At 44.6% G+C, this 20,703-nt stretch overlaps 5 protein-coding genes across 5 annotated transcripts; 3 read left to right on the forward strand and 2 right to left on the reverse strand.

Annotated features, from left to right (window-relative positions):
- Positions 1-1,304: 1,304 nt before the first annotated feature.
- Positions 1,305-6,427, reverse strand: LOC306700985 (claudin-4-like). Its single transcript, XM_079166170.1, has 2 exons — positions 6,064-6,427; positions 1,305-2,765 (listed from the first exon to the last, which is right to left on the reverse strand). The coding sequence occupies exon 2, from the start codon at positions 2,677-2,679 to the stop codon at positions 2,044-2,046; it is 636 nt and encodes a 211-aa protein (XP_079022296.1). The 5' UTR covers positions 2,680-2,765; positions 6,064-6,427; the 3' UTR covers positions 1,305-2,043.
- cldna (claudin a) lies at positions 3,801-4,950 on the reverse strand. Its single transcript, XM_079165967.1, has one exon. It carries the CDS (start codon positions 4,822-4,824, stop codon positions 4,201-4,203), a length of 624 nt encoding a protein of 207 aa, XP_079022093.1. The 5' UTR covers positions 4,825-4,950; the 3' UTR covers positions 3,801-4,200.
- Positions 6,428-12,737: 6,310 nt separating the features above from the next.
- Positions 12,738-13,412, forward strand: LOC306700917 (claudin-4; the record flags this gene model as incomplete). The annotated part of the gene is made up of 1 exon (XM_079166064.1): positions 12,738-13,412. The coding sequence occupies one exon, from the start codon at positions 12,738-12,740 to the stop codon at positions 13,410-13,412; it is 675 nt and encodes a 224-aa protein (XP_079022190.1).
- Positions 13,413-16,173: 2,761 nt separating this feature from the next.
- Positions 16,174-17,326, forward strand: LOC306700918 (claudin-3-like). The gene has a single exon (XM_079166065.1). It carries the CDS (start codon positions 16,313-16,315, stop codon positions 16,970-16,972), a length of 660 nt encoding a protein of 219 aa, XP_079022191.1. The 5' UTR covers positions 16,174-16,312; the 3' UTR covers positions 16,973-17,326.
- A 1,839-nt stretch (positions 17,327-19,165) lies between these two features.
- On the forward strand, positions 19,166-19,813 carry LOC306700919 (claudin-3-like; the record flags this gene model as incomplete). Its single annotated transcript, XM_079166066.1, has 1 exon — positions 19,166-19,813. One exon carries the CDS (start codon positions 19,166-19,168, stop codon positions 19,811-19,813), a length of 648 nt encoding a protein of 215 aa, XP_079022192.1.
- Positions 19,814-20,703: the final 890 nt, after the last annotated feature.

Raw genomic sequence — 20,703 nt, forward strand, 5'->3', positions numbered from 1 at the left:
AGTTGCATCGTGAAGCAACTTTGAACCCCCGCATGCAACTGATAAGAGTGAAAGATAATAAGATTATCTGTTTTTACTGGGAAGGTCATGTTATTATTTTCAGATTTGGTTTCTATTGTTCATTCCAGAAAAAGTCATATTTACACTGTTGTGTTTACTACAACACAGACCATGTTAAAGGAAAGCCTCTTTATTCCTTCTGCAAAGTGTTTTCACAAGATGGGATTACTGTGTCCCTAAATGGTGTGGTCCCAGACACTTCTTTTAATATAAAATATGTTAAGAAATTGTATTGAATCACTGAACTATAGCATGTCCACCATTCATGTAACATAATACAACCAGAGCAGACACACTGCTGTTAAGATTGCTCAAATAAAAAAAAAGGCTAAAATCATGAAGCACAAAGCAAAAAGCGATCAGACACAAGACACACAGAATGACTTGGTCTTGGTTGCAAAGACTCCACCAGTGCTTGTGTCACTGATGCTGAATGGACTGTGTGCTGTACAGCAAGCAGACCTTAGCATGGCCCCTGCAAAGAGACGCATTCCAGACAGATACTCAGCCCCCGAGCAGAGGAGGACATCGTTTTCAGTATTAATAATAATCACCTCGCTGCAGTGAGGAGAGGAAGCCAGTCAAGTCTCAACAAACTAGATCCTAGAACAAATACCTGTGTCGGGTAAACAAACTGTTGACATCATCTTTCACACACCTTATCCAGTAATGTGATACTGCACAAACAATCATTTCCAAACTACGATCCCGTGACTGATCCAGTGACTGTTTCGTGAACTTATGACTTTGCCATCAACACAACATGTAAAAGCTTTTGTAGAACGCCCTCAGCTTTTTTTTGAATGAGTGCCAGTTTCCTTCTACGCTTTAAAGAACAGGTGGCTGAAAACATGTTTTCCTAAGAGGAGACGGATCACAAGCCATAAACATGTCATGTCATCATCCGGATGCTGTCCAACAGCCCGCAGGAGACAAATTGACCCCCAGAGGCGATGGCAGTCTTGAACCTGAACCCCAAATCACTTCAAACTGCATTGTTTAAGGAGGTGATTTATCTTCCATCACTTTCTCCAGGGGGACTACATCACAGCAGGAACTCCTTACACACTCGGGTTTTTTCATGTCCTCTGCATTGGTGCTTAGTCATCTCCTCAGCTTACCCCGTCATGTTGATTATTCTACCTCTTCCCTCTTTATTCATCATAATGCTGTTACATGCTTCACGTTTCTCAGAGGTAAGTAAACAGTGATCATCCAGTTAGTATAGAGTTTATTTACAGGAACACAATATTACAAGATCCAGAGACACAAGCTGTGTGAAAATGACAAGAACAACAGATACAAACGTAGAAATATAGTAAAATAGAGATATAACAGATCCTCCTTTACCTAAAATGTTTACATATTACTGACACTAGACGCGTGCATGAAGTATTTCTGCCTCTTTTATTTGTTGAGATGTTACCATCAGAACGACAATAAAGAGAATTACACTGAGAAATCTTTACAACAATATGACTAAATATTTACACAGATTCATTATGATCATGATTCAAATCCGAGTTACTCATCAACCAGCCACAACACAACGTGGATTCAAGCGTTCTTTAAAAGGCTCGTCTATTTTGAAATGTCAGACTGAGGCATGAACAGAAGCTCATTTCCTGTTTCGGGTGTTAGACGGACTGTTGTCACAGCAAACATTTTCTCTCATTGCAGAAGACAGCATTGATGATCCCGTCTATCGCGGTGCGACGGTAAACCAAGAGCACGACTAAACAGGGTGCAGTCATTGTTTATGCTGTCGGCTACACTCGCTTGACTAAGACAAAATGTCCGCTGTGAGAAAGGTCACTTTGACGCACCCGCTAACAGCAATCAAAGCTCAGGTTTCAGCCTGTGGCAAGCGTGGGATTTTTAAGCTACATTTACACTGCCGGCGAATATACGTTTTTACTTTGAAATCATTTCTCTCGGTTGCAATTCCCGCGAAAAAGTCCATGTAGGGAAGCGCTGCCCATCTCACACGTATTCTCTTGATGTGGAGACCGACTTCACGGGTATGAACTTGGGCGTGTAGCGGGGGTAATCGTGTTTGGGCGGGCAGTTCCAACACATCAGCCCGCCTCCGATGAGCAGCAGTGCGCCGGCCGCCCAGCCGATGTACAGCGCCGCCCCCAGCTCGTACCGCTGCCCATCGACCAGCAGCGGGTTGTAGAAGTTGGTGATGATGGTGTTGGCGGACCAGGAGACCGGAATGAGACAGAGCAGACCCGAGACGATGAACAAGACGCCAGCCAGGATGCAGGCCTTCGCCTTGGATCGCTCGTCCTCGATGCAGTTGGTGCATTTCCCGCCGGCGATGGACATGATCACCCCGACGACCCCCGTCAGGATGGAGAGGATGACCATGGCGCGGGCGGCCTGCAGGTCCCGGGACAGCGCCAGCATGGAGTCGTACACCTTGCACTGCATCTGGCCCGTGCTCTGCACCACGCAGTTCATCCACATGCCCTGCCAGATGGTCTGCGCCGTGATGATGTTGGCCCCGATGAAAGCGGTGACCCTCCACATGGGCAGGACGCACACCACGATGACCATGAACCAGCCGACCACGGCCATCGATATGCCGATGATCTGAATCCCCTGAGAGACCATTATGCCTGGCTTTGTTCCTCGCTCTTTAAAAAGTCCAAGAAGAGAGACGGGTGGGACGATGCGAGCTCGTATTTATAGGTTGTTGTCTGAGAAGAAGAGGACACAGGCGTGAGAGTATGTGATACCACAGTCCTCAGCTCCTATTGGCTAAGAGGAGTTTACACACAAACAGAGACCCGGTGACCTTTAGTAGCGCTGACCTGCCTGAAAACAAAGCTTCAAGGGCAGACAAAAGAAAGATGTCCTCATCCACAAACCCTTTATTCTCTAATTGACAAAGTTTAAAGTTTCGCCATGATCACATACAATTAAGGAATATTGACAAATGAGGCTTCTTCTAATTTCACACATTCACAACAGTTTAATTACAGTAACGCAACACATGAGTAACTAGCCCACTTCTTCCTAGAAATGGAGTCTGTACAGTAAATGTCGTATACATTTAAAAAGCTAAAATGACTGTAATGTACTGTATATACCCAACATGTTCAAGAGGAGAACTGGATCCAACCTCTGTTATGGATTCACGTTTTTGTTCTATGTTTAAGAGATGTGCAGGTGCAAGTATTGTGAAACAGTTTTCACAAGTGTGTGAAACTGCTGGATGTGTTATTTTTTTCTTTTTTTTTACAGCAAGGGGCAGTGTTGCACTGGTAATGACTCAGACATTAGACACAAATTTCCTGTAAAAAAAAAAAAAAGAAAAAGTTAACCTGCGTCTCATAATTCATGAGGACAGTACAAAAAGTCTGACCTGATTAATGTTGATGATGTCTAATACAGGGTTGTCCTAAATTAGAGTGTATTTTGTTGCTTTACATGAGTATGTTGTATTATAAAGTTGTCTCAAACCAGTTTAGTTGTTTTTTTACACGTCTTTTGTCTACTTACACTACAGAAAGGGTAGTGAATTAGGGTTTTATTTTACTCTGTACTTAAGATTTATTTTAGTGACAACGTGGTAATATGTAGAATTTTAGTATTACCTTTTTCAATTTCACAGTTTTTAGTTACTATACCGGAGCGCGGTGTCATTTTGAAGCCTCCGTTTCACCTTTTGATTGAGTCGTTTTAATGACATGTTCAAAAAATGTGAAAGAACAAAACAAAGCACGATCACATTTGTGTTGGTAAAAAAAATCTTTATTTACAGTTTCAGACAGTCACATATAATACACATTTTGAAATAAAATGGCACAAATGGATGAAATAAAAAAAATCAAAGCAAGTTAACCGCGGATCCAACATATCTAAAGATGCATACATGTGTTTCACTCCCACTGATGAAGCGTGTATCACTCAGTCCACGTGGTTTGGGGCGCGGTGCACATCTCCTCTTCTTGGCACTGATGAGACAAACCTTGAAGTGCTGTAAGTCAACATGAACGTATCAAACTAAACTGTGAGCACAATAAAATCCCTGTGAAATTGAAATGCAACATGAATCCATTTCACGGACCACAAAGCATTTGACTCAAGTCCTTTTTTTCTCTCTCCCCAGTCTCTCTGGCTCTTTCTCCCTCAAACAAAGTCCTTGGGCGCGTTTGGACGGGCAGCAGAGTATTTGGCGGAGTAGGTATCCTTGGGAGGGCAGTTGGCACAGAGGAGCGCACCACCCAGGATGAGGAGGCCTGCGGCCCCCCAGCCGATGAAGAGCGCAGCTCCGAGCTCCCTCTTCTGAGAGCCCATCATTATCGGGTTGTAGAAGTTCTGAATAATGGTGTGTGCAGTCCAGCACACAGGGATGAGGCACAGAATGCCGGTGAGGATGAAGGCCACGCCGGACGCTATGCCGATCTTGGCTTTGGACGCCTCATCTTCCACACAGTTGGTGCACTTGCCCCCCGCGAGGGAGAGGAGGATGCCTACGACGCCGAGCATGATGGCGATGATGATGAGGGCGCGGGCGGCCTGGAGGTCCGAGGAGAGGGCGAGCATGGAGTCGTAGACCTTGCACTGCATCTGGCCTGTGCTCTGGACCACGCAGGTCATCCAGATGCCCTCCCAGGTGGTTTGAGCGGTGACTATGCTCTGGCCGATGAACGCCGTCACCTTCCACATGGGGAGGGCGCAGACGATGATCGCTCCGATCCAGCCGATAATGCACAGGGCGGTGCCCAGGATCTGAAAGCCGGCAGATACCATGTCTCCTCAAGGAAGCTTGTCGCTAAGTCGTCCCAAACAAAAGAAAGGAAAAATGGTCCAAAAGTGTCTCTGGAAGTCAGTGAAGTCTTGCTCGAGAGATCCCCAAGAGTAAATGCCTGGGTGAGGCCGGAGTGGGTCTTTTATACGCTTAAGTCGGGAGGGGCTTCAAATTCAAACACACACATTGTCGAATGGAGCTGTGAGGTGACAACTACACCCCCCCATGGGCATGTGTCATCATGTCAGTTTTCGTCTCAGTCTGATAATCATTGCAGGTGGAACACAACACTGTGACTCACACGTATTGAGATCGGTTTAGCTGGAAAATACCATCAGCCGCACCCACAAAGACGCCATCAGGTTGCTTTTTTTTTTCAAGTTTTCTGTTATGTACTGTGGTAATACTACCCTCCCCTTTGAAGACTTTGCACTCTTGAGTTCCAAGTAGGCCCCAAATGTTACCCTAGATCTAAAAATGATACTTTTCGGGAGCAGGTGTTTGAGAACTTGAGCCACAGCAAAGATGTTCTCAGACTTTTCTGGCTTTTCATCAAACATTTGACCCCCTGATGTCAGTACACTCAGCGAAGTCGTACCCGTCCTTTGTGTATTCCACCTTTTGTCTCAAACTGATTGGAATACACAAACGACCACAGTCGCCCAATCGCACACACTGAAAATTGCACAAGTGAATATGTATGTCAGAATAAGTATGCAACAGCATAAAACTTATTTTAATATTTAATGAATTAGTCTTATGATTAAATATTTGGTACACAGGATTTAATAAAGTCCGCTGTTGTGAATATGACTAGATTAGTCTCTACTGCAGCTATTTTATTACCGCTGAACGTCACAGAAACGCAGCATATTGTACATTTCTGTCCATAATAAATAACTGACTTTGATTAACTATGAACTACAAAATTCAGCTGGGTTGGCTAAATGCTCTGACTATCCTCTTATTAATCAGTCCTAATACCCCAAAAAACACATTTATTGTAGAAATGCATAAGAATCAAGTACATGTTGGATCCTACACTGATTTAAACAGGCTCACTCGCACAGATGAGTAACAGAAGAGCATCGTTGGCCCATGAGAACACTTTGGTAATGAGTAGAAAACAAAGACATATACATCATCATTATTCCATTAAAAAGGGAAAACAAAACAATTGTCCACGGTGCTTGATATGAGCATGTGCAGTGGGTGAAAAGAAACAAGAGAATAAAGCCGACCTTGCAGTGATGTCAGTCCTTAAAGGCCGAAGGGTTGCGAGCCTCCTCCCGTCGGTGCGCTCTGCAGTCCCGGAGTCCCACTTGATTTATCGACAGCTTTGCCACAGCAGTGAGAGGATATCAGGAGGCAGATGTTTGGGGGGGGAACGGCAGACACCACGCCAAGTGATTCCTGTTGACACACTGTTGCAAAAGAAGGCAACGGTGAGAGGGGGGCAAAGAGAGGTAGAGAGTGGAGAGAGAATCAGATTGTTTCAGAAATGAATGGAGGCAGTGTTTAAGGGCCAAAACTGCCGTTAGGACCATAATGCCTCTACTTTATCCGAGGTAGGATCATTCGAGCTACTCGGGGCCTGGCTATGGAGATTGGGTTCCACACACAGGGAGGCAGGGAGGAATTTCCACAATTAGGAATCTGAGGAGAGATGGTTTCGGGGTGAGATTATAGTCTCGTGTCTTTGAAACATTCGCACATCGTCAACATGCAGCAACTTCAGCACACCTACAAATGCACTGCCTCCGCTGAGGAGTGAACATATTTTCAAATCAGACTGATGGTAAAATAAACTCATGCCCAATGCAGCTGCTTATGCAAAATTGGGTTTTTGAAATGTTAAGGGCGTGGAATACGTGTTTGGTGCCAGAAAACGAATGAACAAAGTGCTTGAGTTCCTCCATCGAGGCAACTTTGCGCAGTGCACAAGTCTGCAGCAGCGGGTGAAAGGACTCCAGCAGCCGTGAGAAAGTGCCAGAGGGAGCCAGAGTGACAAGTGTCAGCAGGTCGTTCGAGGCAAGCCCAGACATCACGGGTAACGGCTGCCTTTGGCGCCCAGCCGTCCAACCCTTCAGTCAAAACTGGCTGAGTCAGTATGAATATCAATGCAAAGTAAAACAAATAAATAAAAAAAGGCAACATCAGCCTGCAGTTCAAACAAGTGTTCAGGTGTCTTCATTCAGCTGTGATGAAATGTGTGCAAGTCAGATATGGGCTAATGTGAGCCACACACACACACACACACACACACACAAGCAAAAACAGAAGTCGGGATAGACAGACTGTGGGTTTGTATTCTGACTGTAGACTCTCAGTTCCTCATTTGGCCGCTTCCGTTATTTCAGCTATCCGTGGTACAGTCAGGGCAGAGAAAAAAGTCAGATGAATAGACGCTTTTAAAACAGAGCTTTGTTTTTGGTGAATCTTGTCACCAAAAACAGACTTCTGTCTTCAGTCATTGGCAGATTGGCTGGACATTTAAAACTGGACCTTTCCTTGTATTTGTTGTTTGGAGTTAGCTGAATACTCTGTTATCTATGAGTTGAGCTAGTCATCTTTGATATTTTGGGTCGGATAACAGAGAAACTAGTTTAGCGTGGTGGAGTTATGGATTCTACTTGTTGTGCAAATCTTTTGTGTAAAAGGGATAAACTGGCAATACTGCTGACAGAGTCAAATCTAAAGAGACTCTGGACAGAACAGGACTTTTATATCATATTAAACCCTAACCCAAAAATCATAAACTTATTAAAGTAAAGATGATGTTGGTGGTGTAAATGCAACAGAGCTAAATCACAAGTGAATGTATGTGTATTTAGAGTGGATAGTACATGCTAAGATGTGGTATTTTAAGCAGTAGTATTTGAAGCTCATTGTTACTACACCGTACCAAACATGAAACACGATGACGGGATTTAGTATTTATATTTAGTGTTTTGTGATGTAATGAAAATTATCCCTGGTTACATTGTTTGGGTTTAAAAAAAAAAAGAAGGACGCAGTTTCATGTGTCAGAGCAGGAAGAACATGTGTGTGTGTGTGTGTGTCTGAGGGGGTGGACCGTGTCCGTATTTGGCGTGTGATGTCATCAAAGTGAGCCCCGAGGCCATTGTTGTCCAGGTACCAGTCACAGTTTCACCGAGTGTCTGAAGCACGGTGAGTGAGGTTGTGGGATCCTCAGTGACTCATGCGGGGCATGACACGTGATCACATGACCGAAACACGAGCCTGAAGACTTCAAGAGACGAGATGTTGACCCAAGAAAATATCCATTCCAGACTGAAAATACTCTATAATCAAAAGTCCTGCATTCAAAACCTTATTTAAAGTATTCATTGACCTGTAAAATGTTCCCCGTCAGTGTTTTACTGTTATACGTGATGTTTGGGGATTCATATTACTGCTGGATTCATGTGTATGATGCATTTTAGTGCTGTAGATGTTTTTAACTCCTTTATATCATGTTGGTTAGTTGAATTTACAGCAATGCATCGTCTATAAATAGAATATAAGATGTGTTTGTAACATACTCTAAAGTCTCTCTCTCTCTCTCTTTTAAAGAGTTTATTTAGAATTTCCTCAACACATAAAGGAACACTTTGTCCTTCAGTCCATCACGAACATTCCACATCAACACATCTGGAGATACAAGCTTTTCACTGGACAGGAAGATGATGAAAAACTGTGATGTGTAAAGCAACGGAAGCTGTCAGACACGTTTAAAATGGCATGAAATGGAACAAGTTCATCAGAACTGTTCTTAAGTACAGTATCAAAGTAAATGTACACTCTGGTCCATTTTATGTTGGTGACGTAGGACTCGTGCTGCAGATCACATCTGAAGTTTGTCTGAACAACAGGTAGTGTAAATGTAACGTGGGCTAATAAAAGCCACAGGCGACAGCTGCCGTGCAGGTCTACTATAGATTCTAGGGAGTGACTGAAGGTTTGTATTTTGGCCTGGGGAACCGTTCAGTTCCTCTTCTGTATTCACCGTCAGAGACGAGGATTAGAGCGCTATTAGCTTTTTAATGAAACACAGGAACAACTTTTGCTTCCTTACTTTTGTATTAATTCACTTCCAAATACATGTTCTTTCAAGTCTGGGCTTAAATCATATGTACTGTGACGATGTAATGATGAAATAAACAAACAAAATCTAAAGAAAAGAAAGTGAACCGACTGTGAATGTAGACAGAATTAGTCTCAAAGTAATAATCTGATGGTAGTTGGTGTAAAGGAAAGCTGCCTGTGAAGCAACAACAACCGACAGCAGACGGCGGTGCCTCGTGGAAACCGGTCGGACTCGCTCCCGTTCCCATGACAGGTGAACGTTCTGCAGGTTGCTCTGTGCAAGTGACGACATGTATATTTCCAAGCAGCTGCACCTGCAGAGAAAAGAAAACATGTCGAACTAAACTAAATTATGGCCGTGTTTGGTGCGGATGAAGAGTGGTTACTCAGAGGTAATGTCTATGCAGACCTACTGCACAGAACAACACACGGCTTCATACGCAAATCAAGGAACCTGGAACCTCAGAATAGGATTCAAAAGTCTAATCTGAGTGAAATGAGGATTGCAAAAGTCGAGACAAGACCAAACTAAGATGTGAATCAGTGTCTGTGCGTCAGATTGAGCGAGGTATTGTTTGGCCAGCGTGTGTTTTAAAACTAGTCATTGATTGTCCATAGCAACACATACACTTCTTGCCTCAGACTCATTTAGAGTCATTTTTTGCACGTTACAGAGTAACTACACACCACTTGCTCGTCATGTGGATTATTTGTTGCATAATGGTGACTAGCGGTTTAGTATCAGTTCTGTTTTATGGCTTATGCCGGGGTATTTGCATCCTTGTGTATTTAGATACAATGTGGGAAACTTGTTAACCAGGGTGTTGAGCAGGTGTGACGCCGCATGGAGATTAAAAAACACAGCACTGTCTCGCCCTCCACCGAGTGGCTTCCTGGATGCATCAGCCAATCACGTCTGCTGTTACGGACCGAGCTGTAACTGGTTTTATCCGTCTTTATCTGGCGATCTACATGGCTGCACGCTGTTGGCCGTTAGGGAGTTCCAAGAATCAAACGTTTGTGTGTCTTGGAAGCTCTGGCGTTGAACACTCCTTGCACAGAGACGGATGCAAATTAGAACCAGATGATACAACAAACTTAGTTGAGGGAAAAAACAATACAATTTGATAAGGCATCAGAAAGCTGTCTTGTATGAAATAAAAAAAATACAATAAAAATCACACTCTTTAACCAGAAACAATTAATGAAGCACTTTTCAAAACCCAAGTTACAAAGTGCTCTACGCAAGGCAACTAATGAAAGTCTACAAATTAAAAAAAAAACAGTTTTTTATAAAGATCTGCTGTTCAGAAATGCATCCACTATCACAGCAACTAAACAGCTTAGATCCTATTGAAGGGTGTTTTCCGCAAAACCAGTCAAACAGTTAACACAACACAGAGAGAATGCAACAGTGGCTCCTCTGCCTGTTAAAACATAAACTTACTGTATAATGCACATGCACAGTTACAGTCTCCAGGATCTATGCGTCCTTTCTGACCTCTATCATCTGAGCAAATGTTTTAACCTCCCTCTTTGTACTTTTTCAGGATTCCTCTAAACAAGTTCTTGCTCTATTTGTCTCTTGGTTATACCTGACATGGAATAGTTATTAAAGGGTGTTAATGGGCATGCATGTACGTGCTGTACTGAACATATGTGAACATCACGTGTGACTTATAATCTATAGGGGACGTCAAGTCTTTAAAGTCCCACTGAAACAAAACTTAAGATTGTCTTCAGCTTTTGTAATGTGACGTATTCCTCAGTGAAACGGAATATTTGAGCAGTGTAGAGTTACAACCATGAACAGAAGTGACCATTTTTGGAATGCGGAGGAGTGACGTAGAGACGCCGTATACGGCTCTGGTAGCGGCAGCGACCCGTCAATCACAGCAAGCCCGCCCTAAAGCATATCCTGCTTTATGGTCTATTTGACTCTAAATGGACCATAATTTACTAAATAAACATCATGCTGTTAAAGAAGACTTGAAACTAGAGATTGAGACCATAAACTCATGTTTACAATGTTTACTGAGGGAATAAATCAAGAGAGAAGTAGAGTCATTTTCTCATAGACTTCTATACAACCAGAGGAGTCGCCCCCTGGTGGTCAGTAGAGAGAATGCAGGTTTTAAGACACTTGCTCATCGGCTTCACTTGGCAGAACCGGAGGTTGCCGCCTGATTACAGGAGGGATTCAAATCGCATTTGATTGGGCCGCTAAATAGTGGGCGGGCTTAGGAGGTAGTGCCATATAGAGCTACAGACTGTGGCTCCACACACACACACATACTGAGTTTTTTTAATATATATTGTTAATTAGGTGCACAATTTTGACCAGGGATATGAAAGGGTAAAAAAAAGGCCTTTTTGCATTTCCTCTCAACTTTAAAACTGGATTACCAGTAAGGAAAATGAAGTTTTTCAAAGTTTTTTTTTTTCTCTGAACCAATCGAAAATACTCAAAAGCTGATGGAGGAAATCCGAACATGTGTTCTAGAAAAAGCTTATTCTTCCTACTGTTGCGCAATAATGAAAATCCCTTTGCCAGTAACAATGGTGCGGATGCAAAGATTCCTGTCAGGTGTGTGTGTGTTTGTGTGGGAGGGGTGTGTGTGTGTGTGCATGCGTGTCTGGGGAGGGGGTTAACCACAAGATAAGAGAGATACTCATGACCGTTGACCCCAGGTGACCTCTGTTAATTAGAGGAAAGCCTGTAATGACGCAGAGCTCGACTGTCAGCCGACCTCAACGACCTTCGCTGTCTGTTGAACAACGAGACTCTGATAGTCCCACCTGTTCAGGTATTCTTTCATTCATTTGGTGTTCAGCAAATGGGACAAAAAGGATGATGCTGACTCATAAAAATACATCACAGCATTTGTTAAGAAAAATACATATTTATTTATTTTTTAAACTAAATATACTCTCTATTCTCCGAGGTTACCCCCCAAAAATGAACATATAAGGGAGGATTAGCTACACAGACCCACCATTGAGCCCCGGGTATGTATTTATGGTATCATCTGCTTCATGTTCGGTAATAAATCTTTCGGGATGATATTCTCAGTGTATTTCTTTTATTTTTTATATTTAATCATGTATCCTGCATTTGAAAACGCCTGGAACATGCCCACTGACAATGACGCCGGTTAACTTAAACCCAGTGTGGTTTTTTTTTCCCCAGGAGGGATTATGTATCTGACCAGCCAAAAACAGGGCCCGGCATTGTTGCATTTATTTATTTTTTAACAGGGATCTCATTCAGATAGTGATTCAGCAATGTTCCTCAAGGTTGTCGCATGTCACATACACAGATAACTCACATTTAAAAGACTTTAGTGAATGCTGGTACAAGCATCTTTATATAGTATAATCAGAACAGACTAAATGGTTGCTGTTAGCAATTCTTCTGTAAAAACAACATTATCCTCCAGAATCCGTAATATATGATGCTTTACTGGCGTCAAAGTCTCTACAAGTACTTATTAAATATATTTTCAGAAAGAATACTGATGCTTTTCCCATGTGACAACAATTCCAGTTGAAAAAATGTGAAACTATTCCCATTTGCGAGTGCAGTTTGAAGGTAAACACGATGCCACCTTAAGCTGACTCCACCTTCAGTCGTCTAAGCTGTATAAAGAAGGTAGAATCTGTTTCTCCCTCTCACTAAAAAAGTCTTATAGGACGTTGAGCCAAGAGATCCGATATCGCCTTCATCTCTGGAGGTTTGAGCCTGCGGACACAGAGGGGCCTTCTATCCCACAGAGCCCTGGAAAAAGAGTCTTGTTCAGCTCCTTCTTCATCCCCAGCTCCGACTATGTACTCCGCAGGCTTGGAGCTCCTCGGGATGATCCTGGCCGTGGCCGGCTGGCTGGGGGTGATGGTGGCCTGCGGCCTGCCCATGTGGCGGGTGGCCGCCTACATCGGTCAGAACATCGTCATCTCCCAGGTGATCTGGGAAGGCTTGTGGATGAACTGCTCAGTGCAGAGCACGGGCCAGATGCACTGCAGGGTGCACGACTCCATGCTGGGGCTGCCGGTGGACCTGCAAGCAGCTCGCGCTCTGGTCATCGTCTCCATGGTGCTGTGCATCGTGGGCATCGGACTGTCGGTGGCCGGCGCCAAGTGCACCAACTGCAGCCGCGACGTGAGCAGCAAGCCGCGGCTCGTGGTGACCGCCGGAGTGACCTTCGCGGTGGCCGGACTGCTGCTGCTGGTGGCCGTGTCCTGGACGGCGCACGCCATCGTCCTGGGCTTCTACGACCCGCTGCTGCAGGAGACGGGGAAGAGGGAGTTTGGAAACGCTCTGTATTTTGGCTGGGCTTCCTCCTGCCTCCTCATACTCGGGGGAGGCCTGCTCTGTTGCTCCTGCCCACCCACGGCGACCACGGCACCGGGCGGTGGCGGCGGCTCCGGGCCCGCCCGGGCGGCGGACTACTCGGCGGTCAAGATCATGTCAGTGAACGGATACCCCAGAAGAGACTATGTATGAACATGCGACACGTGGGCGCGGATGAAGATGCGGTGAGCGGCGTTGCAGCAAATGTGTGCACAGCAGGCGGATGTTTGGTGGCATTGAAGTTAATGCAGCATCGTGGGCTTGGACATTAACTTTGAATCACTGATGCATGTTTCATGGGGTGTTTCTGTAGTGGTGGGCATCTTATATTGCGTTTAATACATTATTTTACCTGTAGGTTTTAAGACATTAAGATGGTGTCTTATCTTAAACAAATACAATGTCTATGCAATTTACTTCTGATTAAAGCAAGTTTGATACAAGGTTACAAACAAAAGAACAAAGCTTTTTGAAGAATGTGATCATTTTCAAGTCTTCGTGGTGAAAACAAACTTTGTAACTCTGCACTTTCATGCCTCAGAGTAAGAACTTGACTGTTAAATTAACATTAGTAACATGACAACTCTGCCTGCATGAGTCCTTTAGTATGCACAAACAGGGCCAGATGCCAGCTGTAGAGTTCAGCACAGTGACCGATAAGAGGTCGCACGCTAAAATTAGGTATTTTCTTTCAATGCAAATGGAGGAGAAGCAACAATGGTTGGCTTGTTTCAGAGGAGCACCTTATGCTTCCCCTCCATTGTAGCCCGTCCGCCATTTGCGAGAGCGAAACCGAGTCGGAGATAAAAGTCTCCTTCTGCAAGGGTATGTAACCTGCACTGTAACTGAGCCACAAAGACCCTATTGATTAGACGCCTTCCGACTGTTTGCTTAAGTCCCCAGGTGGGATTCACTGTAGTGAAAGTGCCTCGAAACTCTCAAAGAGTCAACAGAAATCTTGAAGAAGGTAGAAATAAATGACAAAACAAAAGAAGTTACTGATCGGAAAAGTCACTTTGGATTTGTTGTAGACAAACACATTCAGGGTCACCTCAAATCCAACCAAAAGGAGAAAACCTACTTGTCTTGTTCAGCTCCTTTCAACTGTTTTAGAACATACTAAAGCAGCTATACAAGCTTGCATGGCAATTCAGCACTCCTGATTTATAGGCAATACACAAGCAATAAAAGAACAAGAAAGAAAAGATAAATGTTGAAATCATTTCTTGCTTTCTTAACTTGCTTTGTCTTGAGCAATGAGGTTAATGATCTAAGAAGATAGGCTTCTAAATACCCTTAAAACTCCCTGAGTGACCACAGACCCTGCTGGCAGGATTGTGCTACTGAGCCCAGTCATGTGTTACGGGAGAGTCAACGGCCCGGTCAGAAGTTTAGACAAGCTGGAATATCTCCCACCAGCCCCCACTTCCTAGCAGTGCCACTGAAAAACAACCACAAACATGATCTTGTTGGCGAGAAGCTGACATCAGCTGTACAACTAAGGCGTAAGGTGTAAGGAATGTTTGATCCCTGCCGGCCCAAGTTTCCTTCTTGATCTCAAGTAACCATCAGGCACTTCTGAAATAATGTAGGGATTTTGCACAATCATCAAATGCATGCTGCGTTCAAAAGCAAAGTAATATCTTTTACTAGTCACCACATCACACTCGTAGAGCAGCATGTCTTCATTTTCAGTCTCTTTCTTTTTTGTAGACTTAAAAGAGTGCGATGAGGGGTCCTGGTCAGACTTCTGGGGGTCTGAGTGTGCATGGAGGAGGGTCGTTTTCGGTGGCAGGTGCAAAAGTTAAATGGAGGTTGAATCCCATGATGCACAGCGACCTTCAGAGCAAGGACACTGATAAGACGCCCCCCCCCCCCCCCCCCCCACACACACACACACCCTTGTGCAAACGCACACAGACAATTGTCTGGCCCACTCTCTAGAATCATCTCTAAAAAAAAAATGTCTATGTCCTAAAATAAATACATCTGCTGTCCATAAATGATTTTCCTGTGTGCCTTCCACATGTTTCGAGGGCTTTTGTCTTGTTTGCAGTGCAGTTCCTGCACTTGGTCTCCGTTATTAACTCCCCATGATAACCTAAGGCAGCTGGGGAAAGTTGGTTTTAGCATCACGGGGCAGCACTCACTCCCAACCTCCTTACGCAATATTTTATCATCTTGTGGTTTTCAGATTAAATTATTTTAAGATCGGTTTTACGTGGGGAGAAATTACATCATCTAGAGTCCTATGAAATCAGTTTTAGTTTTCTTATTTCTCCCGGACACTCGCAGTTGGAAAAATAAATAAATTCAGTTCTTAAGCCGTTAAATGATGATTGTTACAGTAAATGGAAACACGCAGAGCTTCCACAGAACTTGGAATGATGGTTTTATCAAATTCATTGGAAGCATACAGAGGCTCCCACCGGACAGTTACAAAAACACTCTCCAGATAACCAGAGTACTCCCACTGGTTTCCAAAGAACTAACCTGATCCATTTAAACCCTTTCTACCCATGTCCAGCATGTCTCTCTGTGGTTCACAACCCCTTTGTACAACATGCGCTGGTAATAACACAAACCATAAAATGATGCAATATTTTTTGACAGCAATCAATTTAGAATTCTTAACGGACTCATTTGTCGTAGAGGAGCAGAATGAGAAAAGCAACCGGAGTTGATAATGTGCCTTCCACTTTCAATCATTCATCCTCCGTTCTTTCTTTCCCGTGTCTGTTATTCTTTAACTACTCCACATGAGATACAGGCCCTCTGTTTACTCTCCCCTCACCCAAATGTGGGGGAGAGCTACCGGGGCGAGGAGGGTGAATGATTAAGCTGACGCCGTTCACATACCAAGGCTGTTTTGTTTTTTGTACACTCAAACAAGGTGGGACAGAAGACGATTTGAACTGGCCTATAACCAAATGACTCCACCTTCTGCGCTGAAGAAGCCTGCTGCTTATATGAGCAATCAGCGCTCCTGAGAATACTCATTCAATCTACTCCTGACGACCTCTGAGCACTTTGACTCACACCAGAGTTCAGACATGCCGTCAGTGGGACTGGAGATACTCGGAGTGCTTCTGGCTGTCCTGGGATGGATCTCGGCCATCGCGTCCTGCGCCTTGCCCATGTGGAGAGTGTCGGCCTTCATTGGGGTGAACATCGTCACGGCGCAGACCACCTGGGAAGGCATCTGGATGAACTGCGTGGTCCAGAGCACGGGTCAGATGCAGTGTAAAATCCACGACTCCATGTTGGCTCTAAGCGCAGATCTCCAGGCCGCCCGCGCCCTCACCATCATCTCCATCTTGGTGGGCATCGTGGGACTAATGGTGGCCATGATGGGGGCGAAATGCACCAACTGTGTGGACGACGAGTCGGCCAAGGCTCGCGTGATGATAGCCGCCGGGGTGGCCTTCATCCTGGCTTCCGTGACCCAGATGATTCCGGTGTCGTGGTCCGCCCACACCATCATCATTGAGTTCTACAGTCCGATCATACCCGAGGCACAGAAGAGGGAGATCGGTGCGGCTCTGTACCTGGGCTGGGCTGCAGCCGCATTTCTGCTCATTGGGGGGGGCATTCTCTGCTCCAGTTGCCCCACGCAACCCGAGAAAAGGTACGGGCCGCCATCAAAGATGATGTACTCCCAACAAACTAGGTCGCTCGCCCCAAGTGGCTACGATAGGAGAGACTATGTCTGAGCTCGCACCTGCTCTTTTCTCACACCGTAGCCATCGTGGGAAAGACTGCTCAGAGAGCTGGAGAGGACGGTTGTTTTTCTTACAGCATATATTTCTTCACGTTGAGATGGAGAAAACTCCCGATATTCATGCCACCATATAATGTTTGCTCTTTAGAACGGAGCCCACATCAGACTTGTTTTCCTGTGTTAAATATTTTGTGTGTGACTTGGAGGCTGCTGGAAGCACTGAACTCTCTGTTAGTGATGTGGTGCGCCTTGTTTGTTTTATACATGATGACAATGATTGTTGAGTTTGTAAATCGATTCATCTGAAATGTTTTGTCTAAAATGTTACTTTTTTTCATTAAAAAGGCCTTGTTTTTTTTTTAACTTAAGTTGTCTTGATCATTTAAACTTACAGCAATTATTTTTTGCTGAGAGGGTGAAACATTGGGAATTTCAAAGTTTGGGAAAAATCATAAAATATAAATCACCCTTCAGCGAAAATATCAGCAAAACTATGTTTTAATGCCGTGAATTCTAGTGCGATCTGGTAGGTGAGTTGAGCACTTGAGAACCACTACCACACAGTATACAGTGTGTCCTTTGCATACATTTCAATGGGTCTTCAGGTCTTTGTAGGTCGTATATTTGGCTGTACTTTTCATAACATAACGGAAACCCATAGAGAAATTGGAACAGCCCATTAAAAAAAAGTAGGTTAGATAAGATATGTTATATATAAACAGGTAAGAAAAATGTCTGACTCCATGCACACTGCATACCGGACTGGGAGTCTCTATCACAGCACCCACCTGGCTGTCTCCCACATGTCTGTTGGCTTTATGATAACAAGAACCTCTACTTTGTCAGCTTCCCCACACTCAACTATCTGAGCTGCCTTCCCAAACAATGGATCCGTTTCATGTCAGAGGGGGAGAGACTGTCAACACGGGGGGGGTGGGGGGGGGGGGGGGGGGGGGGGGGGGGGGGGATTTCTAGGGAGACAGTCCCAGCCCCGAAGAATTTCAAGGGCATTCTGCAGAGTCATTAAGGCCCATCAAACATAACACTGTCGTCAGGTGAAAGCCTCGTAACTCCAACTTAAAGGTGAGCCTTAAACTGAAGGATCCCTGTAGTTTAAAGGGTTCAGTGTCCAAACAGCATTTTTTTTTTTGGAGCCCCAGTGTCTTTTTTCAATCGTCCCCAGTGCGGAGAAAGCATATGCGGCCGCCAACAGAACAGAGTTGTTTCTCAGAGCGTTCAGAATTTTTTGTGCAGATAGTGACCCAACGTTAACGTTTCATGACTCCAAATATTAGTTTTTTTTGGCCCTAGAGCTTCGCTAGTAACAGACAGTTCAGAACAGAGACGCCCTCAGCTTCCTGCATCTAAATATAAATGTTGTGGTCTGGCCCTATTGGTCGTATGACAGCTTTTTATTACCTCTTTCTTTGCTTTCTAAAATAAACTGCAAGCTGAAAGCAAGATGTTTCTTTTTACGTCCTGAAATGCTGGCGTTTTGGAGATGCAAGGTTGTCTCTACATTGATGATAAAAAGGTTAGGAGGCTGTCACTGGTGAACGCAGGTCAGGCATTCTTCATTGATTAGCCATTTTCTTTTAAAGCATCATCATCAGACCTGCAGAGACAATCTGGACTAATTTTGAGGAAGTGATCTACGAGTTACTCAAGACTTTTTCAGTGATCATTGAATGCATTGCCTTGTCAGCATGATGACAAAAAAAAGTGTTTTACAACAAAGGATGAATCAGTCTTTTTTTTTCTTGCATCTCTCCATGAAATCAAATAGACTACTTTTATTTTGAGTCATACATTAAGCCTTAATCCCACTTGGAACTGTTTCTTTGGTTGTAATAACACATGCAGCAGTTGCATGCCCTTTCAGCTGTGAAAGGCCTCTTTGTGGCCAGGCCCATTGTGAAGCTGGCCATGTAAGCCGATAGCAGAGCGTGTCCAGGTCCTTCCTCCCCCTTTGGTGATGTCAACTCCTTCAAGGACTCCTCCCCTCCACCTGATCTGCCTTATAAAGGATACTGGTGAAGCTGAGGCAACAGAACATCACACACTCACAGATGAGAGGCCTGAAATTAACTTAATTACTAGTTGGGTCTCTGGTTGATTTCTGTTTTCTGTGATCTCCTCTCAGGTGTGACACACATTCAGCAGCAGAAGAGGAAGACGTTTCACTATGTCTGTAGGGCTGGAGTTGATAGGCATCGCCCTGTGCATTTTGGGATGGATTATTGCCATTTTGGCGTGCGCCCTCCCCATGTGGAGGGTGACGGCCTTCATCGGCAGCAACATCGTGACCGCTCAGATCATCTGGGAGGGCCTGTGGATGACCTGCGTGGTCCAGAGCACGGGCCAGATGCAGTGTAAGGTCTACGACTCCATGCTGGCCCTCTCCCAGGACCTCCAGGCTGCCCGTGCCCTCACCGTCATCTCCATCCTGTTAGCCATCCTGGCAGTGCTTATCGCCATCGCCGGGGCCAAGTGCACCAACTGCATTGACGACGAGGCGTCCAAGTCCAAGGTGATGATCATCTCCGGGGTCGTCTTCATCGTTGCCGGGGTCATGCAGCTCATTCCCGTCTCCTGGTCGGCCAACACTATAATCAGGGACTTCTACAACCCTTTGCTTACCGACGCTCAGCGGAGGGAGCTGGGGGCCGCGCTGTACATCGGCTGGGCAGGGGCTGCCCTCCTGATTCTTGGCGGCGCACTGCTCTGCTGCTCCTGCCCGCCGCGTGAGACCAGGTACAACCCTTCGCGAATGGCTTACTCTGCCTCACGGTCCGCAGGTGGCCCAGGGTTGGAAAGGAAAGACTATGTATGAATGACGATCGAAGAGGAAAATGACTTGAGTCTCAAACCGGCGCGCCAAACCAAACTGAGGGTGCACTGAGGAAAAGAGCTCAAGGGAACAAGGAGACTCCGTAATGAAGGATGTGTTTGATTTCGCCTTTACTGTGAGGTATCTCCGACTTCGGCTTTTCAGAGACTGAAAATCCACAAAAAGGACTTTGGAGAGGAAATCTCCTTTAATCATGTTTCAAAACAAAAAGGCAAAGAAAACGATGTTCTTAGTGTCTTTTATTATAAGGCCAACACGCTAAATGTTAATGTCACGATCAATACAAAATCAAATACTTTTTATACAGTCCTGAAGTCTTAATGTTTACGGCTGAATATGATTTTTTTTTTTATAGAAACTGCCATGACTGCTTCATGTGTCACCTTCATAAAAAGTAACTGCTGTGTAGAAAATGGAGGAGTTGGATGTGTTAAATGGTACGACCGAGTCATCAGCGGGATTGGGTGTTGTGTGTAAATACTGCAGTAAGCGTATCATTCACCTGTAACTGTCAAGGCACATGATGACTATTGAATGCAGCCTTTAGTGCAGTAATGTTGGGGATGGGGAGGTGGCAGAGGACTTTGAGTGCTTTACAGTGTGGACAGAGGGAGCACCAAAGCACCTGGGTTCATCCATAACAGTAATGATCTTTGAGTGTTGTATACAGCTGCAGTACATATAACCGACAAGTGTTTTTTTTGTTTTTTAATAAACATGACCGCTTTTTTAAGATACTGCATATCTTGTTTCATTTCAAACATAAAGCTCCTTTTTAATGTGCATCTTCTGAAGATAATGCTCCTTTCAAGATCTTGTAACGGCTCATTCACTCAGCACGAGCCAGTAAACCGGCGACAGAAAATGACGGA

Source organism: Pholis gunnellus (genome assembly GCF_910591455.1).
Source record: "Pholis gunnellus genome assembly, chromosome: 9".
NCBI lineage: Eukaryota > Metazoa > Chordata > Actinopteri > Perciformes > Pholidae > Pholis > Pholis gunnellus.

Bases quoted from the DNA above. Each gene is read 5' to 3' on its own strand.
- LOC306700985 (XM_079166170.1), bottom strand. From the start codon at position 2,679: ATGGTCTCTCAGGGGATTCAGATCATCGGCATATCGATGGCCGTGGTC.
- cldna (XM_079165967.1), bottom strand. From the start codon at position 4,824: ATGGTATCTGCCGGCTTTCAGATCCTGGGCACCGCCCTGTGCATTATC.
- LOC306700918 (XM_079166065.1), top strand. From the start codon at position 16,313: ATGCCGTCAGTGGGACTGGAGATACTCGGAGTGCTTCTGGCTGTCCTG.